Genomic DNA, 22,488 nt, shown 5'->3' on the forward strand with positions numbered 1-22,488 from the left:
GAGGTGCGGCAATCTCCTCCGCCGCGCGAATTAGCTGAGATGATGTCGGTCACTAAAGCACAGGGGCGGGCGGGCAGGCCCGCCTTGATCGTCGGAGTGAACCGGTTCGTTCCCACCTGATCGCCGAAGCTACCGGTTTGCCTGAATCCCACCCCTGATTAACGGTCAGTATGAGAGTACATACTGAGCGATTCCAGTAAAATTCCATTTACTGAGGGGCTGTCAGAGGAATGGTACGAAAGAAGATGGATCTCAGATCGAGGAGTGGCCGTAGTTATTCCTTGTAGGACCTAGCTATGGTCTCTGGACCTCACTGCAATGGGTTATTGATGCAAGTTGCGTTATGATGGCTGTTCACATTCCAAACTGCTCATGAAATAAACCTCCGAATCTTTAAGTAAGAACTATTGTTTGTGTTGCTGTCTCCTGTTGTTATTGTTTTTTTTTTATTGAAAAAGTTTTAACAAACAAAAATATTTTTCCCCCTTTTTCCCCCCCTCAAAACCCCCTTCCCCCCTCCCTCCTCCCCCCCCCCCGGCTTCCCGGGTCAATCACAAGGTATTGTTATACATAAACCAAACATAGAATAAAATTTTCCCTTCTAATCCACTTAACCTCATCCAAGTCTTTTCATTTCCTAACCCCCACCCCCATTACACAAAATAATACATCCTAATTATTCAAAGTCAATCTGATATCTGTTTTGTAAATAATCAATCCATTTTTTCCATTCAATTAAATATCTTTCCTGCGTATTGTCCTTCAGAAAGGCTGAGATTTTAGCCATCCCAGCCAAGTTAGTAATTTTCAATATCCATTCTTTTATTGTTGTTGTTTTTTTAATTGGGATATTTTTATGACAATAGGATCTCCTGCTTGAGCAGCGGGGTTGGATTAGAACAGGGGTCCCCAACTTTGGCAACTTTTAAGCCAGGCTTAAAGTTGCCAAGGTTGGAGACCCCTGGACTAGAAGACCTCCAAGGTCCCTTTCAACTTGGCGATTCCGTTTGAATCTTTGGCAGCGGAGGCAACACAGGAGGTCCAAAATTCTTTTTAAACATCTCAGCCTTTAATCAAGCAAACACCAAGGAAGACGTGGGTCGTTTTGCACCCACCAAGTCAGTTTTGAAAGTTGTTTTTTACACGTCTCTCCAGAGACCTCAAGTCAGATATCAGCAGAAAACCAACCACAAGGTATGTGCGCATGATTAGAATTGGGGCACAAAACCAAGCGCAGGAAAGTCACACCCCAAAATCCCACCGACAGAAATGTTATGTTTTCCAAACATGGGATAAGTAAGTCTTGCTTTTCGTCCCGGCCAATGAAGCCGTTTATATCCCCCATCTAGAAGAAGACAACAACCAAACACACACACACCCCACCCCACCAACAAAAGTGCAGTTATAGCCGAAAAATCCTTAGGATGCTTTTGAAAAGAGGCTTGGGGAAATCATCCAAGAGTGGAATTGCCAACTGGGCTGGTTGTGCTACAAGATAAAATAAGGCAGAACACATGGAGGATGTTAAGTGGGGTTTTATTGTTGTTGTTTTTGTTGTTGTTGTTGTTTTGCAGTCATGGAGCCAATCAATCTGGGTTGGCTAAACGCCCGACGGCAAGTTGTCCATCTTCAAACCTAGTTTGAAAGCTACGTGCCGGGAAGGACGTTCTGAATGATGGTTCCAGAAAGGAAACAAAAGTTGGTTATGATTTCAGGCAGCTGAGCCTAGACCATCTCTTGAGAAGGGAGACCAAAAAGAGTCCATATTGTGGGCCGGCAGCAGATTTGGACAGTGAGGAGATTGAGGAGGAACCTGGGCCAGTCCTGGAGTCTGGGGAAGGCTCCGATGAGGGCTCTGCATCAGAGGCAGAGAGGGGGCCAGGGCCATCTGACAGTTATCAGCTGCCTTCGGAGTCGGATATCAGTGAGGCAGACAAACAGCTGGAGCCTGTTCCCAGTGTGTGCACACATGCACAGAGTTGCCAGACGAAGGGAACGGCTAAAGAACAAGGGTCTACTCAGGAGTAAAGCCACAGGTGGATGATGAAGGGCCCCTCCCAGAGGGAATAAAAGAGGAGCGAAAGGGGAGTGGAGTTTGCAGGAGACAATTAGTTCACTACTGCATTATTGCGGCGTCTGAAAGATATTGGTCTGGCCGCTCTCCATGCCTGAAAAAGGTCGGTAATGGTGAGCCATCTTGAAAGTCTTTGCTGGAGAGGAATTCACTGCACATTAAATAAAAGAGGTTTATCGGGACAAGGACTTGGCTTCTTGTCTGCTAGGGAAGCCTAGGTCAGAACAGTCTGTCTGCAAACTATGAAGAGTAATAAAAGAAAAGGAAGGTAGTTCCAAGAATGATATCCCCAAAATGTCTCGAGTGCCACTTGAACGCCGTCGGTGTTGACAAAATCCCCCGTCGGTCAATTGCAAACAGGCAGCTTCATTCGGAACTGAACGACATCCTGCAAAATTATCTGTAATATTATTAAATATCTGCTTATCTTTGGGAAGGGCTCAGCAGTTGGACAAAATGGCCGAATCCAGTCTAAATCCATCTGGCTGACTGTACCCACGAACCATAATCATAACTGGACACCATCGTCATTGACAAAATCCCCCATCGGTCAATTGCGAAAGGCAGCTTGATTCGGGAACAGTTGACATCTGGCAGCGATCTTTAATATGATTCAATAAAAAAAAAACATCTGCCTATCCCAGGTGCTTGGGAAGGACTTGATAGGTGGATACGAATGCCAAATCCGGTCTAAACATCTGTGTGATGAACTATAAGAAACAATAAAAATTGAACATCGTCGGCATTGACAAAATTCCCTATTCGGTCAATTACAAAAAAGGCAGCTCGACTCGAAACAGCTGACATCCTGCGAGGAGATTCTTAACGCCATCAAAACGTCCACATCTGGCTATCCCAGGTCCTTGGAAAGGCCTCGAGGGTGCACAAAAATGCGAAATCCAGTTTGGCTAAGTACGCAATGAACCGTTAATAGTAATAGCAGTAATAAGCCACAAGGTAGTTTAATTCTCCCTTGCGTAGGACACGTAATCTAAAACTGGAAAAAGGCAGATCTTAGTAAATCTAACTCAGTTAAGTATCGGTGTCATGTTGTCAGTTACACCGCAAATAATTTGAAGACAGAAAATGAAAAAAATAAACCCGGCTAAAGATGGTCCAAACCACTTTATTTGAAATGCTGACCACGAAGTAGCTAGGAATCTGGAACAAGGTGGACTCAGCGACCATGTCATCCATGAGACGGAAGTTGTAACTTGGCTTGGAGGCGGCCGGTTGTGGGGAAACAGTCCCTGTGGCTTGTAAGCCAGGATTCGAAGCTTAATGAAGGGCACTTCCAAAGGACTGGGCAACACACAGCGCTGAAGCCAAAAGTCTTTGCCAGGGAATTCCCAGCCAGCAAATCGGAAGAAACACCTTGGTTTTGGTTAATCTGAACCATTTATCGATAAGGCAGTTCAGGAATCGTGGTTTGTTCATCCCAGCAAACATCAAATCTCTGCTTCTTGTCAAGGTTTAGGTCCTAGAAGAACGTAACCCATTGGGATGAACCATCATCTCAGCTCCCAAGAGGGTTAGTAAACTATCCCAGTGGCTCGGCTGTTTTTATTTGTAACTGGAACCCAGTACAATACTCCCTCCTTACTGGTGCCGCCAGAGATACGTCTGGATGGAGTTGGCGGGAATTTGGGCTGAAATAAAACCAACCGAGTCGGAAATGCCGAAGGTGAGTTTGAACGCAGACCTGTGTCAGGAAAAGAGATGGAAAAGGAGGGAAGGAAGAAAAGGTGGGAAAGAAGAGAGGAGGAAAAAGGGGGTGGGAAAGGAATAAGAAAAGGAGAAGGGGAAAGAAAGGGGAAACGGAAGCAGAAACACAATCACAAAACTGGGTAAACAGGAACACAACTGTAACTTGAGTACTTCTACTCCCGCGAGGGAGAACCTATGGCACGTGTCCCAGGGACGAAATGTAAAATTTGTTACTACCGGTTCTTTGGGCGTGGCTTGGTGGGGGGGGTTAATGTGACTAAGTGGGCGCGGCCAACTTTTTTTTTTTTTTTACTTTTAAAAGCATTTTTTTTACAACCTCTTCATCGCTTTTAAAAGCCTCTGAGGATCAGGCAACTCAGCTGGGATCGCCAGAGGAGCCTTTTAAAAGCATTTTTTTTTACAATCGCTTCGGCCGAAAAAATGCTTTTAAAAGTAAAAAAAAAAAAAAGGCTCTGATGATCGTGCGGCTCAGCTGGGATCGTCCGAACCTTTTAAAAGCATTTTTTTCTACAACCTCTTCGGCCGAAAAGGTTGAGAAAAAATGCTTTCAAAAGGTTCGGACGATCCCAGCTGAGCCGCACAATCATCAGCGGCTTTTTTTTTTTTTACTTTTAAAAGTATTTTTTTTGGCCGAAGAAAAAATGCTTTTAAAAGTTTAAAAAAAAAAAACATCCTCTGATGATCACGCAGCTCAGCTGGGCATGGAGGGAGGGAAGGGATTTTTGCTACCGGTTCTCCAAACCACCTGCCGCCATCGCTACAGGATTTGGCGATCCGGTCCGAACCGGGAGCATTTCACCCCTGACATGTGCCCAAAGTGACATGTGAAGCCATGTCGGCCAGCACACACAGCCTTGCATGTTTGTCCTCCGGATTTCTGGCACACATACGTGTGCAACAATCAGCTGTCCTTCACGTGCACGACAGTGCCAAAAACCAGTGCGCGCATGCAGACCATCCAGCAGAATGTCAGGTATGTATGCGTGCCAGAACCTGGAAGTTCGGCTTTTTCGGAGTGAAATTTCAGACACAACAGGAGGTGTTCAAAAAAGACATTAAAAAAAATGTCTTCATGAGATCTAGTAACTTGGCTCTTTGAAAAAGCACAGACGTTTGGAATACTGGCACTCACCGGTTAAGGACCACCACCACTGCCGATCCATCGGGACGAAGCACTGCGACGTGTTCCAGGTTGCAACTAACGCCATTTTTAACCACCGTCAGTCCAATGCGCTGAGATCCTTCAACAATGAACTTGCTAAGAGGGGAGAAAGAGGAGGAGAGGATGAAGAGATCCCCACTGCGGGGGGGAGGGAAGGCGATCCACCCCGGTTTAGAAATCCTGAGCACAAAACGGGGGGAATGTGGTTCCTTGAAAAGTTGTGTCTTAAGACAGTACACAAAACATACCCTTCACTTTTTCTCCCAAAGTGACAATTCTGCAGGGAGGTTGGTTGGTTGAGCTTCAGGTTGGGCAGTTGAGCTTAGGGTTAGCTGGTTGAGCTTAAGGCAGGCCGGTTGACCTTACATGATTAGTCAGTTGATCTTAAGGTTGGTCGGATGAGTTTAAGGTTAGTTAGTTGAGCTTCAGATTAGTCAGTTGAGTTTAAGGTTGGCCAGTTGAGCTTAAGGTTAATCGGTTGAGCATAAAGTTGGCAAATTGAACAAGATTGGCTTGTTGAGTTTAAGGTTGGCCAGTTGTGCCGAAGGTTAGTCAGCTGAGCTTAAGTTTGGCTCATTGAATTTAAGATTAATCAGTTGAGTTTAAGGTTGGCCAGTTGATTTCAAGGTCAGTTGGCTGAGTTTAAGGTTGACCAGTTGGGCCTAAGGTTAGTCAGCTGAGCTTAAGTTTGGGTCATTGAGTTTAAGATTAATCAGACTGAGCTTAATGTGGCCAGTTGAGTTTAAGGCTTAAGGTTAAGTTTGGCCAGTTGAATTTAACATTGGCTCATGGAGCTTAGTCGGTTGAGCTTAAAGTTAATCAGCTGATCTTATGTTAGTCAATTGAGCTTAAGTTAGTGAGCTGAGTTTAAGTTAATCAGTTGATCTTCAGTTAGTTGATCTTAAGTTAGTTGAGTTTAAGATTAATCAGTTGATCTTAAGTTAGTCAGTTGATCTTAAGTTAGTCACTTGATCTTATGTTAGTCACTTGATCTTAAGTTAGTCGGTTGAGCTTAAGGCTGGTCAGTTGAGTTTAAGGTTAATTGGTTGAGCTTACAGTTGGCCAGTTAAGGTTAGTAAATTGAGTTTAAGATTAGGCGGATCGGGTTTAAGGTGGGCTGGTTGAATTTAAGATTGGCTGGTTGGGCTTAAGGGTTAGTCAGTTGATTTAAGGTTAGTTGGCGGACCTTAGATTACCAGTTAAGCTTAAGGTCAGCTGGTTGATCTTAAGGTCGGCTGACTGAGCTGAAGATTGGTTGGTTGAGCTTAAGGTTAGCCAATTGACCTTAAGATTCCATTGGACATCTATGACTGAGCCGGACTTAAACCTAGCATATGCTTAAAAAACCCTCCAGCATCTAATCCTAACCCCCTAAGGCAGCGATGGCAACTTTTTCGGCACACAGTGCCCAAAGTGGAACACGCATACATGCGTGTGCATGCGTGCACATGTGCGCTAGAGCACCGGAAACTCGAAGACTAGCTGGCCAGCACTCACATGCCTGTTTTGGGGGCGTTTTGGGGCCATTTTCAGACCATTTTTCATGCTGTTTTCAGGTTATTTTCCAGCCATTTCCCGGCTGTTTTGGGGCCGTTTTTCATCCCGTTTTCCCGCGCTCCGACACCCACAAAGACCAGCGCGCCGGGAACCAGAAGAGCGTGCCGTAGGTTCGCCATCAAGGCCCTAAGGTCACTCTTCCTTTGGGGCTCAATGGCCGCTAGCCCCCACCCCACCCCCACCCCCAGCCAAGCGGTTACACCTGAAGTGCCCCAGGTGGTAGAACATGGGTTGCTTGTAGAAGACGTCGCTGCTGGTATCCACAATGATGGGACTATCCACGTAGTTATTCACCCAGTTGGGTCCCCCTTGTAAATCCAGGGCCAGGTTCCAGTCGATCCATCCGACCACGTGGTGGTTCAGGTTCTAGAGGGAAGTTGGGGAAAGAATTGGGGTCCTTGATGAGGAGGGGGGAAGGGCTTGCGAAAACTTTACTCCCCTCCCTTCCGCTTCCTTTCTTCTCTTTTCTTCCTTCCTCCAACTGCCTTCCTCTCTTTTCTTTCTCTCCTTTATTCCCCTTCTCTTCCCCTACAATTCCTTCTTTCCTTCCTTTCCTTCCTCCCTCTACTTTTTCTTCCTTGTTTTCCTTCCTTCTTCCATCTCTCCCTCCCTCCCTCCTTTCCTTCCTTTCTCTTTCCTTCCTCTACCATTCCCCTACAATTCTCCTTCCTTCCCTCCTCCCTCCCTTCCCTTCCTCTTCTCTCCTCCCTCCCATTGTTCTTTCTGACCCTTCCCTTCCTCCCCCTGCCTCTTTCTTGTTCTTTTTTCTCCTCCTTTCTTCCTTCCTTCAATTGCCTTTCCTTCCTTCCTTCCTATTCCCATCTTCCTTCCGTCCAATTCCCATCATCTTCCTTCCTTCCTTCTCATTCCCATTCCCATCTTCCTTCCTTCTCTCCTTCCTTCCCATTCCCATCTTCCTTCCTTCCTTCCTTCCTTCCTATTCCCATCTTCCTTCCTTCCTTCCTTCTCTCCTTCCTTCCTTCCTATTCCCATCTTCCTTCCTTCCTTCCCTTCCTTCTCTTCCTTCGCTTCTATTCCCATCTTCCTTCCTTCCTTCTCTTCCTTCCTTCCTATTCCCATCTTCCTTCCTTCTCATTCCCATCTTTCTTTCTTCCTTCCTTCCCATTCCCATCTTCCTTCCTTCTCTCCTTCCTTCCCATTCCCATCTTCCTTCCTATTCCCATTTTCCTTCCTTCCTTCCTTCCTTCCTTCCTTCCTTCCTGTTCCCATCTCCTTCCTTCCCTCTTTCCTTCCATCCTATTCCCATCTTCCTTCCTTCCTTCCCATTCTCTTCTTTCTTTCTTTCTTTCTTTCTCTTCCTTCCTTCCTTCCTTCCTTCCTTCCTTCCTTCCTTCCTTCCTTCCTTCTTTCCTTCCTTCCTTTCTTTCTGCCTCCCTCCCTTCCTCCCCTTCCCCTTCCTTCTTCACCAACTTACACCCACTCTCTTCCACTGACCCCACACCGTACCTCCAAGATGCTATGGCTGTAGTCCTCCCCTCGGTCCCAGGAACCCAGGATAACATCCTGTTCCCAAAAGAAAGACCCAGCACAGGCTTCCGTGGCAATCAGAAAATAGTCTGGGAAGAGACGTTGGGTGGCTTCTACGGTGCCCTTGATGGGGCTGATGAAATCCATGTACCAATGGAGGCCAATGCCGTGAATGTAGCGATAGGCTTGGCTCTCACTGCTCAACACCTTGACGTGGGGGGAAAAAGGATCAGAATAGGGAGGGAATGCAGAGGTCATCCAGTCCAACCCCTGTAGACCTGCAGGCATTGCTGCTTCTAACTCAGTTAGAAGACTATCTAGCTTAGTGGAAGCTTAGCTTAACTTATCTTAACATCACCAATCTCTTTCCACTTATGACTGTATGACTATAACTTTGTTGCTGGCGATCCTTATGATTTACATTGATATATTGACCATCAATTGTGTTGTAAATGTTGTACCTTGATGAACGTATCTTTTCTTTTATGTACACTGAGAGCATATGCACCAAGACAAATTCCTTGTGTGTCCAATCACACTTGGCCAATAAATTCTATTCTATTCTATTCTATTCTATTCTAACTTGCAACCTTGGCAAGTTGGTGGCTCCAACTCCCCGAATTCTCAAGGTTGCGTGCTTCAACTCCCAGAATCCCCCAGCCAGCTTGTTTTAAGAGGGGTGGACCAACTCCCAGAATCCCCCAGCCAGCCTCCTTTAAGAGGGGTGGACCAACTCCCAGAATCCCCCAGCCAGCATGCTTTAAGAGGGGTGGACTTCAACTCCCAGAATCCCCCAGCCAGCCTGCTTTAAAAGGGGTGAACTTCAACTCCCAGAATCCCCCAGCCAGCCTGCTTTAAAAGGGGTGGACTTTAACTAGCAGAATCCCCCAGCCAGCCTGCTTTAAAAGGGGTGGACTTCAACTCCCAGAATCCCCCAGCCAGCCTCCTTTAAGAGGGGTGGACCAACTCCCAGAATCCCCCAGCCAGCCTGCTTTAAGAGGGGTGGACTTCCAACTCCCAGAATCCCCCAGCCAGCCTCCTTTAAGAGGGGTGGACCAACTCCCAGAATCCCCCAGCCAGCCTGCTTTAAGATGGGTGGACTTCCAACTCCCAGAATCCCCCAGCCAGCCTGCTTTAAGAGGGGTGAACTTCAACTCCCAGAATCCCCCAGCCAGCCTGCTTTAAAAGGGGTGGACTTCAACTCCCAGAATCCCCCAGCCAGTCTGCTTTAAAAGGGGTGGACTTTAACTAGCAGAATCCCCCAGCCAGCATGCTTTAAAAGGGGTGGACTTCAACTCCCAGAATCCCCTAGCCAGCATGCTTTGAGGTGGGTGGACTTCAACTCCCAGAATTCCCCAGCCCGCCGTACCAGTTCGCCCAAACTGGGGCGAACCGGTAGAACCCCACCACTGTTCCAATAGTTCTGCATCCTGAGCTTTCAAGAAAGCCCAGAAGTTAATTAACCTATTTTATTTCTTGCTCCAGAACTCTGGCATTGTCTACTTCCCTCCAACTCACATTCCCAGCCTTAGGGACTAGCAGCTTTGATTTCTTAAAAATAATTGTTTCAAAAAAAAGGTTTTGAAGTTTTAAGCCTTCCACTCACCACTTTGGCCCATTTAGGGAGATGAAGTCGGTTGTCATCTAAGATAATTAACCGGATATCTTTGTGCAAACTCCGAGCCAGGGCAGGGCCAAGATCCAGGGCAATGAAGTCGCGTTGTGATTCTGCGGTGAATCCCAAAGTCTGGAAAGGATAATTTTTCACAAATCCAGAGGAAGGCTCGTTTTGAGCGGTGATAGCCCAGAAGGTTAAATTCTGCTTGGCGTATTCGTCAAGAAACCTTGGCCAAGGGAAAAAGACACCGTTGTTCACATTTAAACTGGCAAAACTGAGTATTTTTTTAAAAAAATTTAAAAACATTTTGTATTTTAAAAAACTATTTAATTCTAAAAACTATTTTTTATTTTTAAAAACTATTTTTTATTTTTAAAAACTATTTTTTAATTCTAAAAACTTTTTTTCATTTTTAAAAAACTACTTTTTATTTTTAAAAACTACTTTTTATTTTTAAAAACTTTTGTTTTTAAAATTTTAAAAACGGTTTTAACTGCAGCGAGTGACTTTAACTCGGCTGCAAATACCCTTCACTGCCTGCAGAGGGGGGTGTTCCCCCAAAATGAAAAACATTTGTCTGCCCGTTTCACCTGACAAAATAGTAAGCCCAGGTTTTGTGGATGGAATCTCCTGCCTGCCCTTTCAGCCAACCTTTCCCTTTCCAGTCCTCGTTGCTTTTCATCCAAATCGGAGCAGTCCATGGACTGGCCATAAGGGAGATGGGCTTCTTCGACATAGCCTTGACCCGATGCACGATGGGGATCTGTGGGGAGAAGGAGGGGGAGCGGGGGTGGGGGGGTCAACAAGGAGCAGCGATGGCCACCCAGAGTCACCCCCGCTACCTTTCTGCCAACCCCCCCCCTCTTTTTTGGCGGTGGGAGGTGTTAAAGCTTACTTTCATTAGGAGGTCTTCTGCAACCAGACTGAAATTCTTCAACTCGTAGTCGTACGGAAAATCGTCGTACGTGTACGGCCGGATAGAGAAATCGCAACTTGCCATTGGCATGCGCACAAGATTGTACTCGATCCCTGTGGTGGGTCGACAGGCAGACAGTCAGTGTGTGCGTGGTGGGGAGGGGTGTGATCCGACCAGGGGTGGGCTTCAAGAGTTAACCCTCACTCTGCCCGGTTGCTGGGTGGGCGTGACCATGGTGGGTGTGGCCTAGTCTGCACCACAATGGGCGGGGCATTTTTGCCCTCCCCGGGCTCTGGAGGTTTTCCTCGAGCCTCCGGGTGGCCAAAAACGGCCTCCCCAGGCTCTGGAGGCCGGAAATGGGCCCATTTCCACCCTTCCCAAACTTCCAGTAACCCCTTGCACTGACGCTCACCTTCCTCCGAGTAGTAAGAACGGAGTAAATTTCTCTGGGCGTTCGGCGACAGAGCCAAGATGTTGATGGAGGCTGCATCGGTGACGGAACCGCCAAACCCTTTTATCCTTTGATACCGCTGGGCCTTTTCCAAAATCAGAAGAATATCTAAGAAAAGGAAGGATGGGAAGGAAGGAAGAGTCACACTGGGGTGAGATAGGTGGCCCGTACATTTTATAAATAAAATGCATAAAATAAAAACCGCAGGTAGAATATTACAGCTGGAAGCATGTAATGGAATTATTATTACTATTATTATTATTAATCTTCAATTTGATTCCGTCTGGGACTGGTTAAAAACTTAACAGTTCAGGTCCTAATCAATAGTATTTTTATTACTATTATTACTATTATTACTATTATTATTATTATTATTATTTTATTTGCATTTATATCCCGCCCTTCTTCGAAGACTCAGGGCGACTTACATTGTGTTAAGCAATAGTCTTCATCCATTTCATACAAAGTCAACTTTTATTGCCTCCAACAATCTGGGTCCTCATTTTACCTACCTTATAAAGGATGGAAGGCTGAGTCAACCTTGGGCCTAGTGGGACTAGAACCTGCAGTAATTGCAGGCAGCTGTGTTAATAACAGACTGCTTAGTCTGTTGAGCCACCAGAGGCCCTTATTATCTCTTCTATTCATTAAACATGAAACTCAGTCAACTGGATATTTAAAAATGCACCACAACACATTAACACATTGACCGGTGTTAATGGTTGATACGGGTTGCTGCCAGCGTCCTAGTTATTATTATTTACTTAATTCATTAAATACGAAACTCAAGTCAACTGAACATTCAAAAATGCATCACAAATACCATTGACTGGTGCTAATGGTTGATACGGGCTGCTGCCAGCTTCCTAGGTATCAACCAAGTAGCTTCTTAAAATATATGATGTTCCAAGTAGCGCATTTTTTTGCTGTTCCGCTGCTGGTGTTATTGCAGGAAGCTGCAGTTTCTTGATGTGTTTTGGGGTTTTTTTTGGTGTTTTTTTTAATTATTATTTTATTTTAAAAAAATTTTAACATTACAAACAAAAAAAAGAGAAAATACATTTTTCCACTCTTGTGCTATACATAAAAAAAAAGAAGATTTGGGTCTTCGGATATATCCTCATGATTGCCAAAATCCACGTTCTCGAGGTACAGGTACCGAGGTGTCCAATGTTCCAAGCGCATAGTCCACGAATGGTTTCCAAGTCTTCCAGAAAATATCTTCTTTATACACACCACTTCTAATTTTAATATCACATGTCATTTTATCATTTAAGGCTAATTTCCACATTTCAGAATTCCACTCTTCTATTCTAAAAATCACATCTAATTTCCAATATCTAGCTATTATAATTGATGTGTTTTGTAAAATTCTAAGACATGGTACCAAGTGCCCCGATGACAACGGGGGTATCACTGTGACATGCTTCATCCATAACCGTGTAGTTATTACTATTACTATTACATTATTACTATTATTATTGATCTTAAATTTGATTCAGTCAGGGACGGAATAAAAACCTAACATTTCCGGTCCTAATCAAGGACCTGAGGTAGTGTATTTTTATTATTATCTCTGTTATTCATTAAACATGAAACTCAAGTCAACTGAACATTCAAAGAGGCATCGCAAATACCATTGACTGGAGAGGAATACCTGGATTGGTTGTTTTGTTCTGGAAATGACCTTCCCTGCGTTCCAGTCGGTTCCCGGATTTGCTGGTTTCGTACATGACAAACTGACCCAAGGAAGGGAGGACGACAGGATCCTGGGTGTCGCAATAGGTACTGTTACAAACGCAGACCATCGCGTCTTGGTCGAAATACTTCCGATTGCAGGCTCTGCTTCCTGAATGGAGAAGGGAACTGTTTTTACACGCACAAAAAATCTATAAATATATATGTGGAATATAAGCTAGGGCTCTGACGTACAGCAGTTCGTTTAGCGATGGTTCAAAGTTACAACGGCACAGAGTTACTCACTCTATCTACTATCTCTCTCTCTCTCTCTCTCTCTATGGTCTATCTTTCTATATATCTCTATCTCTCTATCATCTGTGATCTATCTTTCTATCTCTATCTATCTTTCTCTCTCTCTCTATATATATATTATCTATCTTTCTATCTCTATCTTTCTCTCTCTCTCTCTATGATCTATCTTTCTATATATTTCCATCTCTCTCTCTCTATGATCTCTCTTTCTATATCTCTCTCTCTCTCTATGATCTATTTCTATATATTTCCATCTATCTATCTCTATTATCTATCTTTCTCTCTCTCTCTTTCTCTCCCTATGATCTATCTTTCTATCTTTCTCTATCTCTCTATCATCTGTGATCTATCTTTCTATCTTATCTTTCTATCTTTCTCTCTCTCTCTATGATCTATCTTTCTATATATCTCCATCTCTCTCTCTCTATTATCTATCTTTCTATCTCTATCTTTCTCTCTCTCTCTATGATCTCTCTTTCTATATATCTCCATCTCTCTCTCTATCTATCTTTCTATCTCTCTTTCTCTCTCTCTCTCTATGATCTTTTTATATATCTCCATCTCTCTCTCTCTATTATCTATCTTTCTAGCTCTATCTTTCTCTCTCTGTCTATTATCTCTCTTTTTATTTCTATCTATCGATTATCTATCTATCTATCTATCTATCTATCTATCTATCTATCTATCTATCTATCTATCTCTATCTATCTATCTATTTATTTATCTAAAACAAGACAATAGCTGTGCTTAAATTCTGATTCTCTCTTACCACACCCAGCTAATCTTAAGTGGTGAAATAACTTCACCTTTCTTATAGATTTATTTTATTAAAATAAAATCCTCATTAAAATATATATTAAAAAAGCAGGAAATCCTAGCTTAAATGAAGGATCCACCTTCTCCTTGTGTTTTTTTGTTTACAAACAAGGACCAGTCAGAAGCCTATCAGGAACTCCTTCCCTCGACAGCAGCTAAACACTTCCTTTAAAGGTAGACTGCCTTTCGACAGGGAAGTTCCACTGCCATGGAGATTGACTGCAGTTTCTTGATGTGTTTTGGGGTGTTTTTTTTTTTTTTTAAATTATTATTTTATTTTAAATTTTTTTTAACATTACAAACAAAAAAAAAAGAAAATACATTTTTCCACCCTTGTGCTATACATAAAAAAAAAAGGAAGATTTGGGTCTTCGGATATATCCTCATGATTGCCAAAATCCACGTTCTCGAGGTACAGGTACCGAGGTGTCCAATGTTCCAAGCGCATAGTCCCCGAATGGTTTCCAAGTCTTCCAGAAAATATCTTCTTTATACACACCACTTCTAATTTTAATATCACATGTCATTTTATCATTTAAGGCTAATTTCCACATTTCAGAATTCCACTCTTCTATTCTAAAAATCACATCTAATTTCCAATATCTAGCTATTATAATTGATGTGTTTTGTAAAATTCTAAGACATGGTACCAAGTGCCCCGATGACAACGGGGGTATCACTGTGACATGCTTCATCCATAACCGTGTAGTTATTACTATTACTATTACATTATTACTATTATTATTGATCTTAAATTTGATTCAGTCAGGGACGGAATAAAAACCTAACATTTCCGGTCCTAATCAAGGACCTGAGGTAGTGTATTTTTATTATTATCTCTGTTATTCATTAAACATGAAACTCAAGTCAACTGAACATTCAAAGAGGCATCGCAAATACCATTGACTGGAGAGGAATACCTGGATTGGTTGTTTTGTTCTGGAAATGACCTTCCCTGCGTTCCAGTCGGTTCCCGGATTTGCTGGTTTCGTACATGACAAACTGACCCAAGGAAGGGAGGACGACAGGATCCTGGGTGTCGCAATAGGTACTGTTACAAACGCAGACCATCGCGTCTTGGTCGAAATACTTCCGATTGCAGGCTCTGCTTCCTGAATGGAGAAGGGAACTGTTTTTACACACACAAAAAAATCTATAAATATATATGTGGAATATAAGCTAGGGCCTCGACGTACAGCAGTTCGTTTAGCGATGGTTCAAAGTTACAACGGCGCAGAGTTACTCACTCTATCTACTATCTCTCTCTCTCTCTCTCTCTCTATGGTCTATCTTTCTATATCTTTCTCTCTCTCTATCATCTGTGATCTATCTTTCTATCTCTATCTATCTTTCTCTCTCTCTCTCTGATCTATCTTTCTATATATCTCCATCTCTCTATATATATTATCTATCTTTCTATCTCTATCTTTCTCTCTCTCTATATGATCTATCTTTCTATATATTTCCATCTCTCTCTCTCTATGATCTATCTTTCTATATCTTTCTCTCTCTCTATGATCTATTTCTATATATTTCCATCTATCTCTATTATCTCTTTCTCTCTCTCTCTTTCTCTCCCTATGATCTATCTTTCTATCTTTCTCTATCTCTCTATCATCTGTGATCTATCTTTCTATCTTATCTTTCTATCTTTCTCTCTCTCTCTATGATCTATCTTTCTATATATCTCCATCTCTCTCTCTCTATTATCTTTCTATCTCTATCTTTCTCTCTCTCTCTATGATCTCTCTTTCTATATATCTCCATCTCTCTCTCTCTCTATCTTTCTATCTCTCTTTCTCTCTCTCTCTATGATCTTTTATATCTCCATCTCTCTCTCTATTATCTATCTTTCTAGCTCTATCTTTCTCTCTCTGTCTATTATCTCTCTTTTTATTTCTATCTATCGATTATCTATCTATCTATCTATCTATCTATCTATCTATCTATCTATCTATCTATCTATCTCTATCTATTTATTTATCTAAAACAAGACAATAGCTGTGCTTAAATTCTGATTCTCTCTTACCACACCCAGCTAATCTTAAGTGGTGAAATAACTTCACCTTTCTTATAGATTTATTTTATTAAAATAAAATCCTCATTAAAATATATATTAAAAAAGCAGGAAATCCTAGCTTAAATGAAGGATCCACCTTCTCCTTGTGTTTTTTTGTTTACAAACAAGGACCAGTCAGAAGCCTATCAGGAACTCCTTCCCTCGACAGCAGCTAAACACTTCCTTTAAAGGTAGACTGCCTTTCGACAGGGAAGTTCCACTGCCATGGAGATTGACTGCAAACTCTTTTGTTTTGTTTTGTTTTATTTTTAAAAACCTAGCCAAATAACAGCCCACGCAAAGCTAAATCGGATGAAATTGCGCGCAGGGTGAAAAGAATTTGGAAGAAGGCAAAAGAAATTCCCCCCCTCAAACTCACCCGTTGCTGTCTTGGCCACGAACAGCAAAAAGACCAAAACGATAAGCTGGATTGCCACCGATGCCATAATCCACCCCCCAATTTTGCAAAATCAGAAAACTCGGAGGTCAGAGACCCAGCCCGCAGATGGTTCTTCGTAGCTGCAAAACGCCTGAAACGAGGAAAGGAAATTCCCATTTTTAAATAGCCAGCTACCCATTCAAATCAAGTAGCGAACCAAAATGAGGTTAACGTTTTATATAATCCGCAGGCTTCCTCATCTGTGCCTTAAATATTCACAAGGAAAATGGTTTATAGCTCAGCAAATGACAGATGTCTTGGGGAAAGGGAATCATCGGGCGATTTTAAACATCACTATTCATAGCTTTTTTTTTTTTCCATGAACACCCTGCTCAAAATCCCTTTTATTTATTTTTAAGCAATGTTTGCTTAAAAGTTGTTTCTAAGATAAAATAGAAAGTAACAGAAAGATAAAGAAGAGAAAAAAGAGGAGGGGAGAGGAGGGGAGGGGAGAAAAGAAGAAAAGAAGAGAGGAGAGGAGAGGAGAGGAGGGGAGGGGAGGGGAGAGGAGAGGGAGATGAGAAAAGAAAAGAAAAGAAAAAAGGAGAGGAGAAGAGAAAAGAAGAGAAGGGAAGAGAAGAAGAGAGAGGGAGGGAGGGAGGAGAAGAAAGAAGAAAAGAAAGGAGAGGAGAGGAGAGAGGGAGGGAGGAGAAGAGGAGAGAGGGAGGGAGGGAGGGAGGAGGAGAAAAGGAGAGGAGGAGAGGAGGAGAGGAGGAGAGAAAAAAGAGAAGAGAGGGGAGGGGAGGGGAGAGAGAGGGAAGAAAAGAAGAAAAGAAAAGAAAAGGAGAGGAGAGGAAAGGAAAGGAGAGGAGGAGAGAAAAAGAGGAAGAGAGAGAGAGAGGAGGAGAAGAAGATAAGAAAAGAGGAAGAGAGGAGAGGAGAGAAAAGAGAAGGGAAGGAGAAAAAGGAGAAATAGAAGGGAGGGGAGGGGAGGAGAGTGTGTCCGTTCGTATAAAAGTACACAATCTTTCAACAACTATCCCCAAATCAAATTATAATCTTATAACCTAATGATCAAACCTAAAAAACCAGAACCTCCCCTCTGCATTGCCCCTCTTAAATTCCCACGTCCTTCTCTCTGAAGCTGGTGGGGTTCCCATCATTCCCTGCCTGAGCCGGCTGAGATCAATGGGGAAACGCAATTCCCCCAGTTGTGGGAAAACTTTAAAAGGTTCCACTTCAATCTGAACTCGGGACATTACCTGTGGATATTCTCAACCGCCGGGTTTCTTGGCTGTCTTCCTTCGGCTCCAAATTTGAAAAATCTTTTCTCGCCAGGCCAGCCTTTTTAAAACCAGTCTTGTGACACCTTTGTGAGGAAATCTTTTATCCCTTTCGCTAAATCCACCGGCTTTCTTTTCCACGCCTCGCCTGTCATAACATCACAATTATCCTCTTAAGTAGAAAAGATACCAGGAAAAAAAAAAGAGACACACAGAGAGAGGAGAATTAGAAACACAATAGCATGGGATTTCTTCTCACAGATAAACCTCAAAACTTTTTTGAACTTCCATTCAAATAATGGAATGGGCAGAAATGCCTAAATTGACATTTGAAATTAAAGAACAGGAAGATAAGCAATACCAAAAGATATGGGAATTATTTTATCAATGGCTAGAAAAAAAAATATGGGTTGATGTTTGATAGAGATACTTGCAATGTAAGAATTGTTAAAACAAACAAAACATAACTCAGTAACTCAGCCAATTCAGTAAGCTCAAACTGCCCAAGGAGCTGCTGATCCAATTCTACAGAGAAATTATTGAGTCTGTCATTTGCACCTCTATAACTGTCTGGTTCGGTTCTGCAACCCAACAAGAAAAACACAGACTTCAGAGGATAATTAGAACTGCAGAAAAAATAATTGCTACCAACCTGCCTTCCATTGAGGACCTGTATACTGCACGAATCAAGAAGAGGGCCGTGAAAATATTTACAGACCCCTCGCATCCTGGACATAAACTGTTTCAACTCCTACCCTCAAAACGACGCTATAGAGCACTGCACACCAGAACAACTAGACACAAGAACAGTTTTTTCCTGAAGGCCATCACATTCCTAAACAAATAATTCCCTCAACACTGTCAGACTATTTACTGAATCTGCACTACTATTAATCGTTTCATAGTTCCCATCACCAATCTCTTTCCACTTATGACTGTATGACTATAAGTTGTTGCTGGCAATCCTTATGATTTATATTGATATATTGATCATCAATTGTGTTGTAAATGTTGTACCTTGATGAACGTATCTTTTCTTTTATGTTCACTGAGAGCATATGCACCAAGACTAATTCCTTGTGTGCCCAATCACACTTGGCCAATAAAACTAATGCATGCATGAATGCATAACGTAATAATCATTGATTTGAATTAAGAAAAGGAAATGAACGATACAAATATAATTAATGTAAAAATCTTGTACAACTTGTACGAGGCAAGGGAAGAAACAAAAGATTAATTGATTAAAATATTTGGATGTATATTAGATTGGTACAATGTAAAATAAGATAAATTACATGTTGTGAATATGGTGAAATTGCACAAAAGCTTTGTAACCAACCAACCGACACGCTGTTTGCATTTTGACTCAAGATGTTTTTTATGTCTGTTTGTCTAGAAAAATAAAATTTAAAAAAAAACAACCAAAACTATCATATGTGGCGGACATGTTCAAAGGCAAAAACAAACAAACCAACCACTACTGGAGTAAAATTAAAATATGGTTAGAAGAAATGATTCAACAACATGTGGATTGAAAACCTGAACTGTTCCTATTGGGTTTCCTTCCAGAGAAAATTAGTAAAGAAAATATATATTTGATTATACACGTAATAACTGCAGCGGAGATAGTATTTGCACAAAGATGGAAAGCAGAGAAAATCCCTATTCTATTCTACCCTATCCTATCCTTTATTTTTATTTTTTTTATTTTTTTATTTTGTCACACACTATTTATAAGCATAAGCATGAAATAATTATACAATATATAAGCGTATATATGAGTATGAGTATGTAATAACTATATTAATTGGATATAACGAAAGGAAAACAATAGGATAGGAACGGTAGGCACGTTTGTGCTCTTATGCAGGCCCCTTACAGACCTCTTAGGAATGGGGTGAGGTCAATAGTAGAAAGTTTCAGGATAAAGCTTTGGGGATTTTGGGAATATTTGGAATATTTTATCCTATACTCGTATTCTACTCTTTTCTCTTCTCTTCCCTTCCCTACCGTACCCTCTCTTCTCCTCTCCTGTCCTCTCCGGGGCATCTCAAGTAAACCACATGCCTCGTTTACGAAAACAAAGCAAAAAACAACAACAAAAACCCCAACAACAACAAAGCTAAAAATGACCAATTTTGGACATCCTTCGAGCCACCTGGATTCCAAGAAATTCATGAAAAGGATAACAACAAACATGTTCACCTTAACGGGATTTTCATCACATAACCTGACTTAGGTGGCTCAGCGGCTAAGACGCTGAGCTTGTCGATCAGAAAGGTCGGCGGTTCGGCGGTTCGAATCCCTAGTCCAGGTCTCTTGCATCAGTAGGGGGAAATTGGACTAGATGATTGTAACTTGTAACTTGTTGCTGGCAATCCTTATGATTTATATTGATATACTGACCATCAATTGTGTTGTAAATGTTGTACCTTGATGAACATATCTTTTCTTTTATGTACACTGAGAGCATATGCACCAAGACAAATTCCTTGTGCGTCCAATCACACTTGGCCAATAAAATTCTATTCTATTCTATTCTATTCTATTCTATTCTATTCTATTCTATTCTATTCTATTCTATGACCTCCAAGATCTCTTCCGACTCTGTTACTGTTAAATACCTCAACCATGAGGTTCGGTTAAATACATCTGTGGTCATTAACGCCATTTCCCACCCCCCAATCCTATCCTTGAAGGATAAGATGGTGCCGGGGGTATTTTTAAAAATATTTCTGCCTTCTTAAAAAAAAAAAAAAGGAAAACAGCTCCCAAAACTACCAGCAGCACTTACCTGAGAAGCCGGGATGAAACTGTTGCCTTTTTCAGTAACTCGGGCGCAGAAGGTGACACTCACCTGAAAAGAGGAGGAAATCAGGAAATACCTTTGAAACAGGTTTTACCGCAATAAATTTGATGCTACCTGGTTGCCGTGGAGAATTTGCAGGTCGCGTTCAACTTGCAAGCGTTCTTTCAATGGGTTTTGACGGATGCCCTAGTAACAATCATGAGCCTGGAGCCAAGGTTCAAAAGAAATCCAGTTATTTATTAGGAGCTTCACGTCGGCACGTTCCCAAGTGAAGCCAGCTCTGACCCTATGTAATTTATGCCCCAATCACGACCCTCTTTCCCCCCCCCACTCTTCCCCTAGGGTGTGTCATCAATCACATTGGTTTTAGAGATCGCTCCCCTCCGGCTGCTGTGGGTAACCCTGGGAGACAGCCTTGAGAGAGATAAGTCTGGCATGTGATCTGTCTTTGGCAGCCGAGCCGTTTCGACTGTTTCCCATCCCCCTCCCCTCGCCTATGGCAACTCGAGACCAGACAAGGGATGGATATTTTGCGAGTTGACACTGGGGGGAAAAAAGGGTTGTTTTTCACACTTACAACAGCCCCGTGGTCCCGTGAGCTAAATTCAGCCACTTGGCCACTGACTCGTATTTATAACGGTGGCAGTGTCCCGGGGGAGGCCAATCACGCGATCCCCTTTTGCAGCCTCCTGACAGGCAAAGTCGACGGGGAAGCTGGATTAACGACTTGTTGACTTCGATTAAACAACTGCAGTGATTCCCTTCACAAGGAAAGTTGTCACAAAATTGGGACACGATTCATTTGAACACCTAGCTCGCTTAGCCGTAGGAAGTTTTGGGTGCGGTCAAGTGCGGTCGTAACTCGAGGACTACGGTAGCTGTGGTGCAGTGGTTCGCTTAAGACCGGTGCGCCCCCCTCAAAAAAAACAACAACAACAACACCAGGTGGTAAAAATTGGGCATGACTCGCTTTAACAATGGCTTTGGTTAGAGACGGATATTCCGGTGCCCATTGTGGACGTAATTCAAGGACTATGGTGCTTTGGGGCTCTCAACCCTGAGTTGAGCTAGGATCACACTCTGCAACACCAGAGGCTCTACAACTGCACACACCCATGAAGGACATGTTCCCTGTAGCCTTGAACAACCAGAGCCACTGAGTAAATGGCACGTATCTTACGGGCAGGAGCTGGAACCAGAAATACGAAAGTTACCGAAGGAACAAACTGGTCCTTTGCCCAAGGGACAACTTTTACTGAACGTGGAAAGGAACCAAACAACCTCGAAATAATTCCGGTGATGCATCGTGTTCCAGGTGAGCAGTTATGACCTGGCCAGGTGTGACCAAACTTTCAGATGAGGAGGTCAGAGGAAACTTAGTGTATTTGCGTAAAATGGGGGTAGACTTCTCTTTCTGAAGGAGAGGAAGGAGAAATTTGAAGAAAGGAGGAGAAAGAGGAGAAAGAAAGAGAAGACAAAAAAAGAGAAGAAAGAAGAAAGAAGAAAGAGGAGGAGGAGGAAAAAGGAAAAGGAGGAGGAGGAGGAGGAGGAGGAGGAGGAGGAGGAGGAGCGCGAGCTCAAGACTTTCTTATTTCATCGAGCAGGGCTGGCCTAATGGGAATTTTAATGGGGTTTTATAGGGTCTTTTATAATTTTTATCTTATTATTTTTAACTTTTAGCCAAATTGAATTAGATTTTTATTGATATATTGTTTTTAACTGCTGTGTTACTGTTTTATTCTGGCTGTACACCGCCCTGAGTCTTCGGAGAAGGGCAGTATAAAAATATAAATAATAAATAATAATAAATAGGAGGAGGAGGAGGAGGAGGAAGAAGAAGAAGAGGAGGAGGAGGAGGAGGGAGGAGGAGGAGAAGAAGAAGAAGAGGAAGAGGAAGAGGAAGAGGAAGAAGAAGAAGAAGAAGAAGAAGAAGAAGAAGAAGAAGAAGAAGAAGAAGAAGAAGAAGAAGAAGAAGAAGAAGAACAACAACAACAACAACAACAACAACAACAACAGCTACTACTACTACTACTCTCTTAGATCCTTGGGGAGGACTTGATCGAGTGATAAAACTGCCAAATCCGGTCTAAACAGGCCAGGAACCATACTAATAACACTGTCAGAATTGACATAATCCCCATCGGTCAATTGTG

General features: G+C 42.6%; 1 protein-coding gene across 2 annotated transcripts; it reads right to left on the bottom strand.

Moving 5' to 3' along the window:
* Positions 1 to 1,519: 1,519 nt before the first annotated feature.
* On the bottom strand, positions 1,520 to 21,750 carry LOC131186632 (lysosomal acid glucosylceramidase-like). 2 transcript variants are annotated; one of them, XM_058160419.1, is made up of 13 exons: positions 20,913 to 21,750; positions 20,321 to 20,539; positions 17,503 to 17,695; positions 16,241 to 16,391; positions 14,723 to 14,914; positions 10,956 to 11,102; positions 10,523 to 10,656; positions 10,218 to 10,390; positions 9,616 to 9,853; positions 7,989 to 8,216; positions 6,724 to 6,887; positions 4,935 to 5,060; positions 1,520 to 3,776 (listed from the first exon to the last, which is right to left on the bottom strand). In XM_058160419.1, exons 4-13 carry the CDS (start codon positions 16,305 to 16,307, stop codon positions 3,674 to 3,676), a joined length of 1,572 nt encoding a protein of 523 aa, XP_058016402.1. In that variant the 5' UTR covers positions 16,308 to 16,391; positions 17,503 to 17,695; positions 20,321 to 20,539; positions 20,913 to 21,750; the 3' UTR covers positions 1,520 to 3,673. The 2 variants fall into 2 exon arrangements, with proteins under 2 accessions (XP_058016402.1, XP_058016401.1); XM_058160418.1 differs by lacking the exons at positions 14,723 to 14,914; positions 16,241 to 16,391; positions 17,503 to 17,695; positions 20,321 to 20,539; positions 20,913 to 21,750 and adding an exon at positions 12,652 to 12,838.
* Between the last annotated feature and the right edge of the window lie 738 nt (positions 21,751 to 22,488).

This window comes from Ahaetulla prasina, chromosome 17 (genome assembly GCF_028640845.1).
Source record: "Ahaetulla prasina isolate Xishuangbanna chromosome 17, ASM2864084v1, whole genome shotgun sequence".
NCBI classification, from domain to species: Eukaryota; Metazoa; Chordata; class Lepidosauria; order Squamata; family Colubridae; genus Ahaetulla; species Ahaetulla prasina.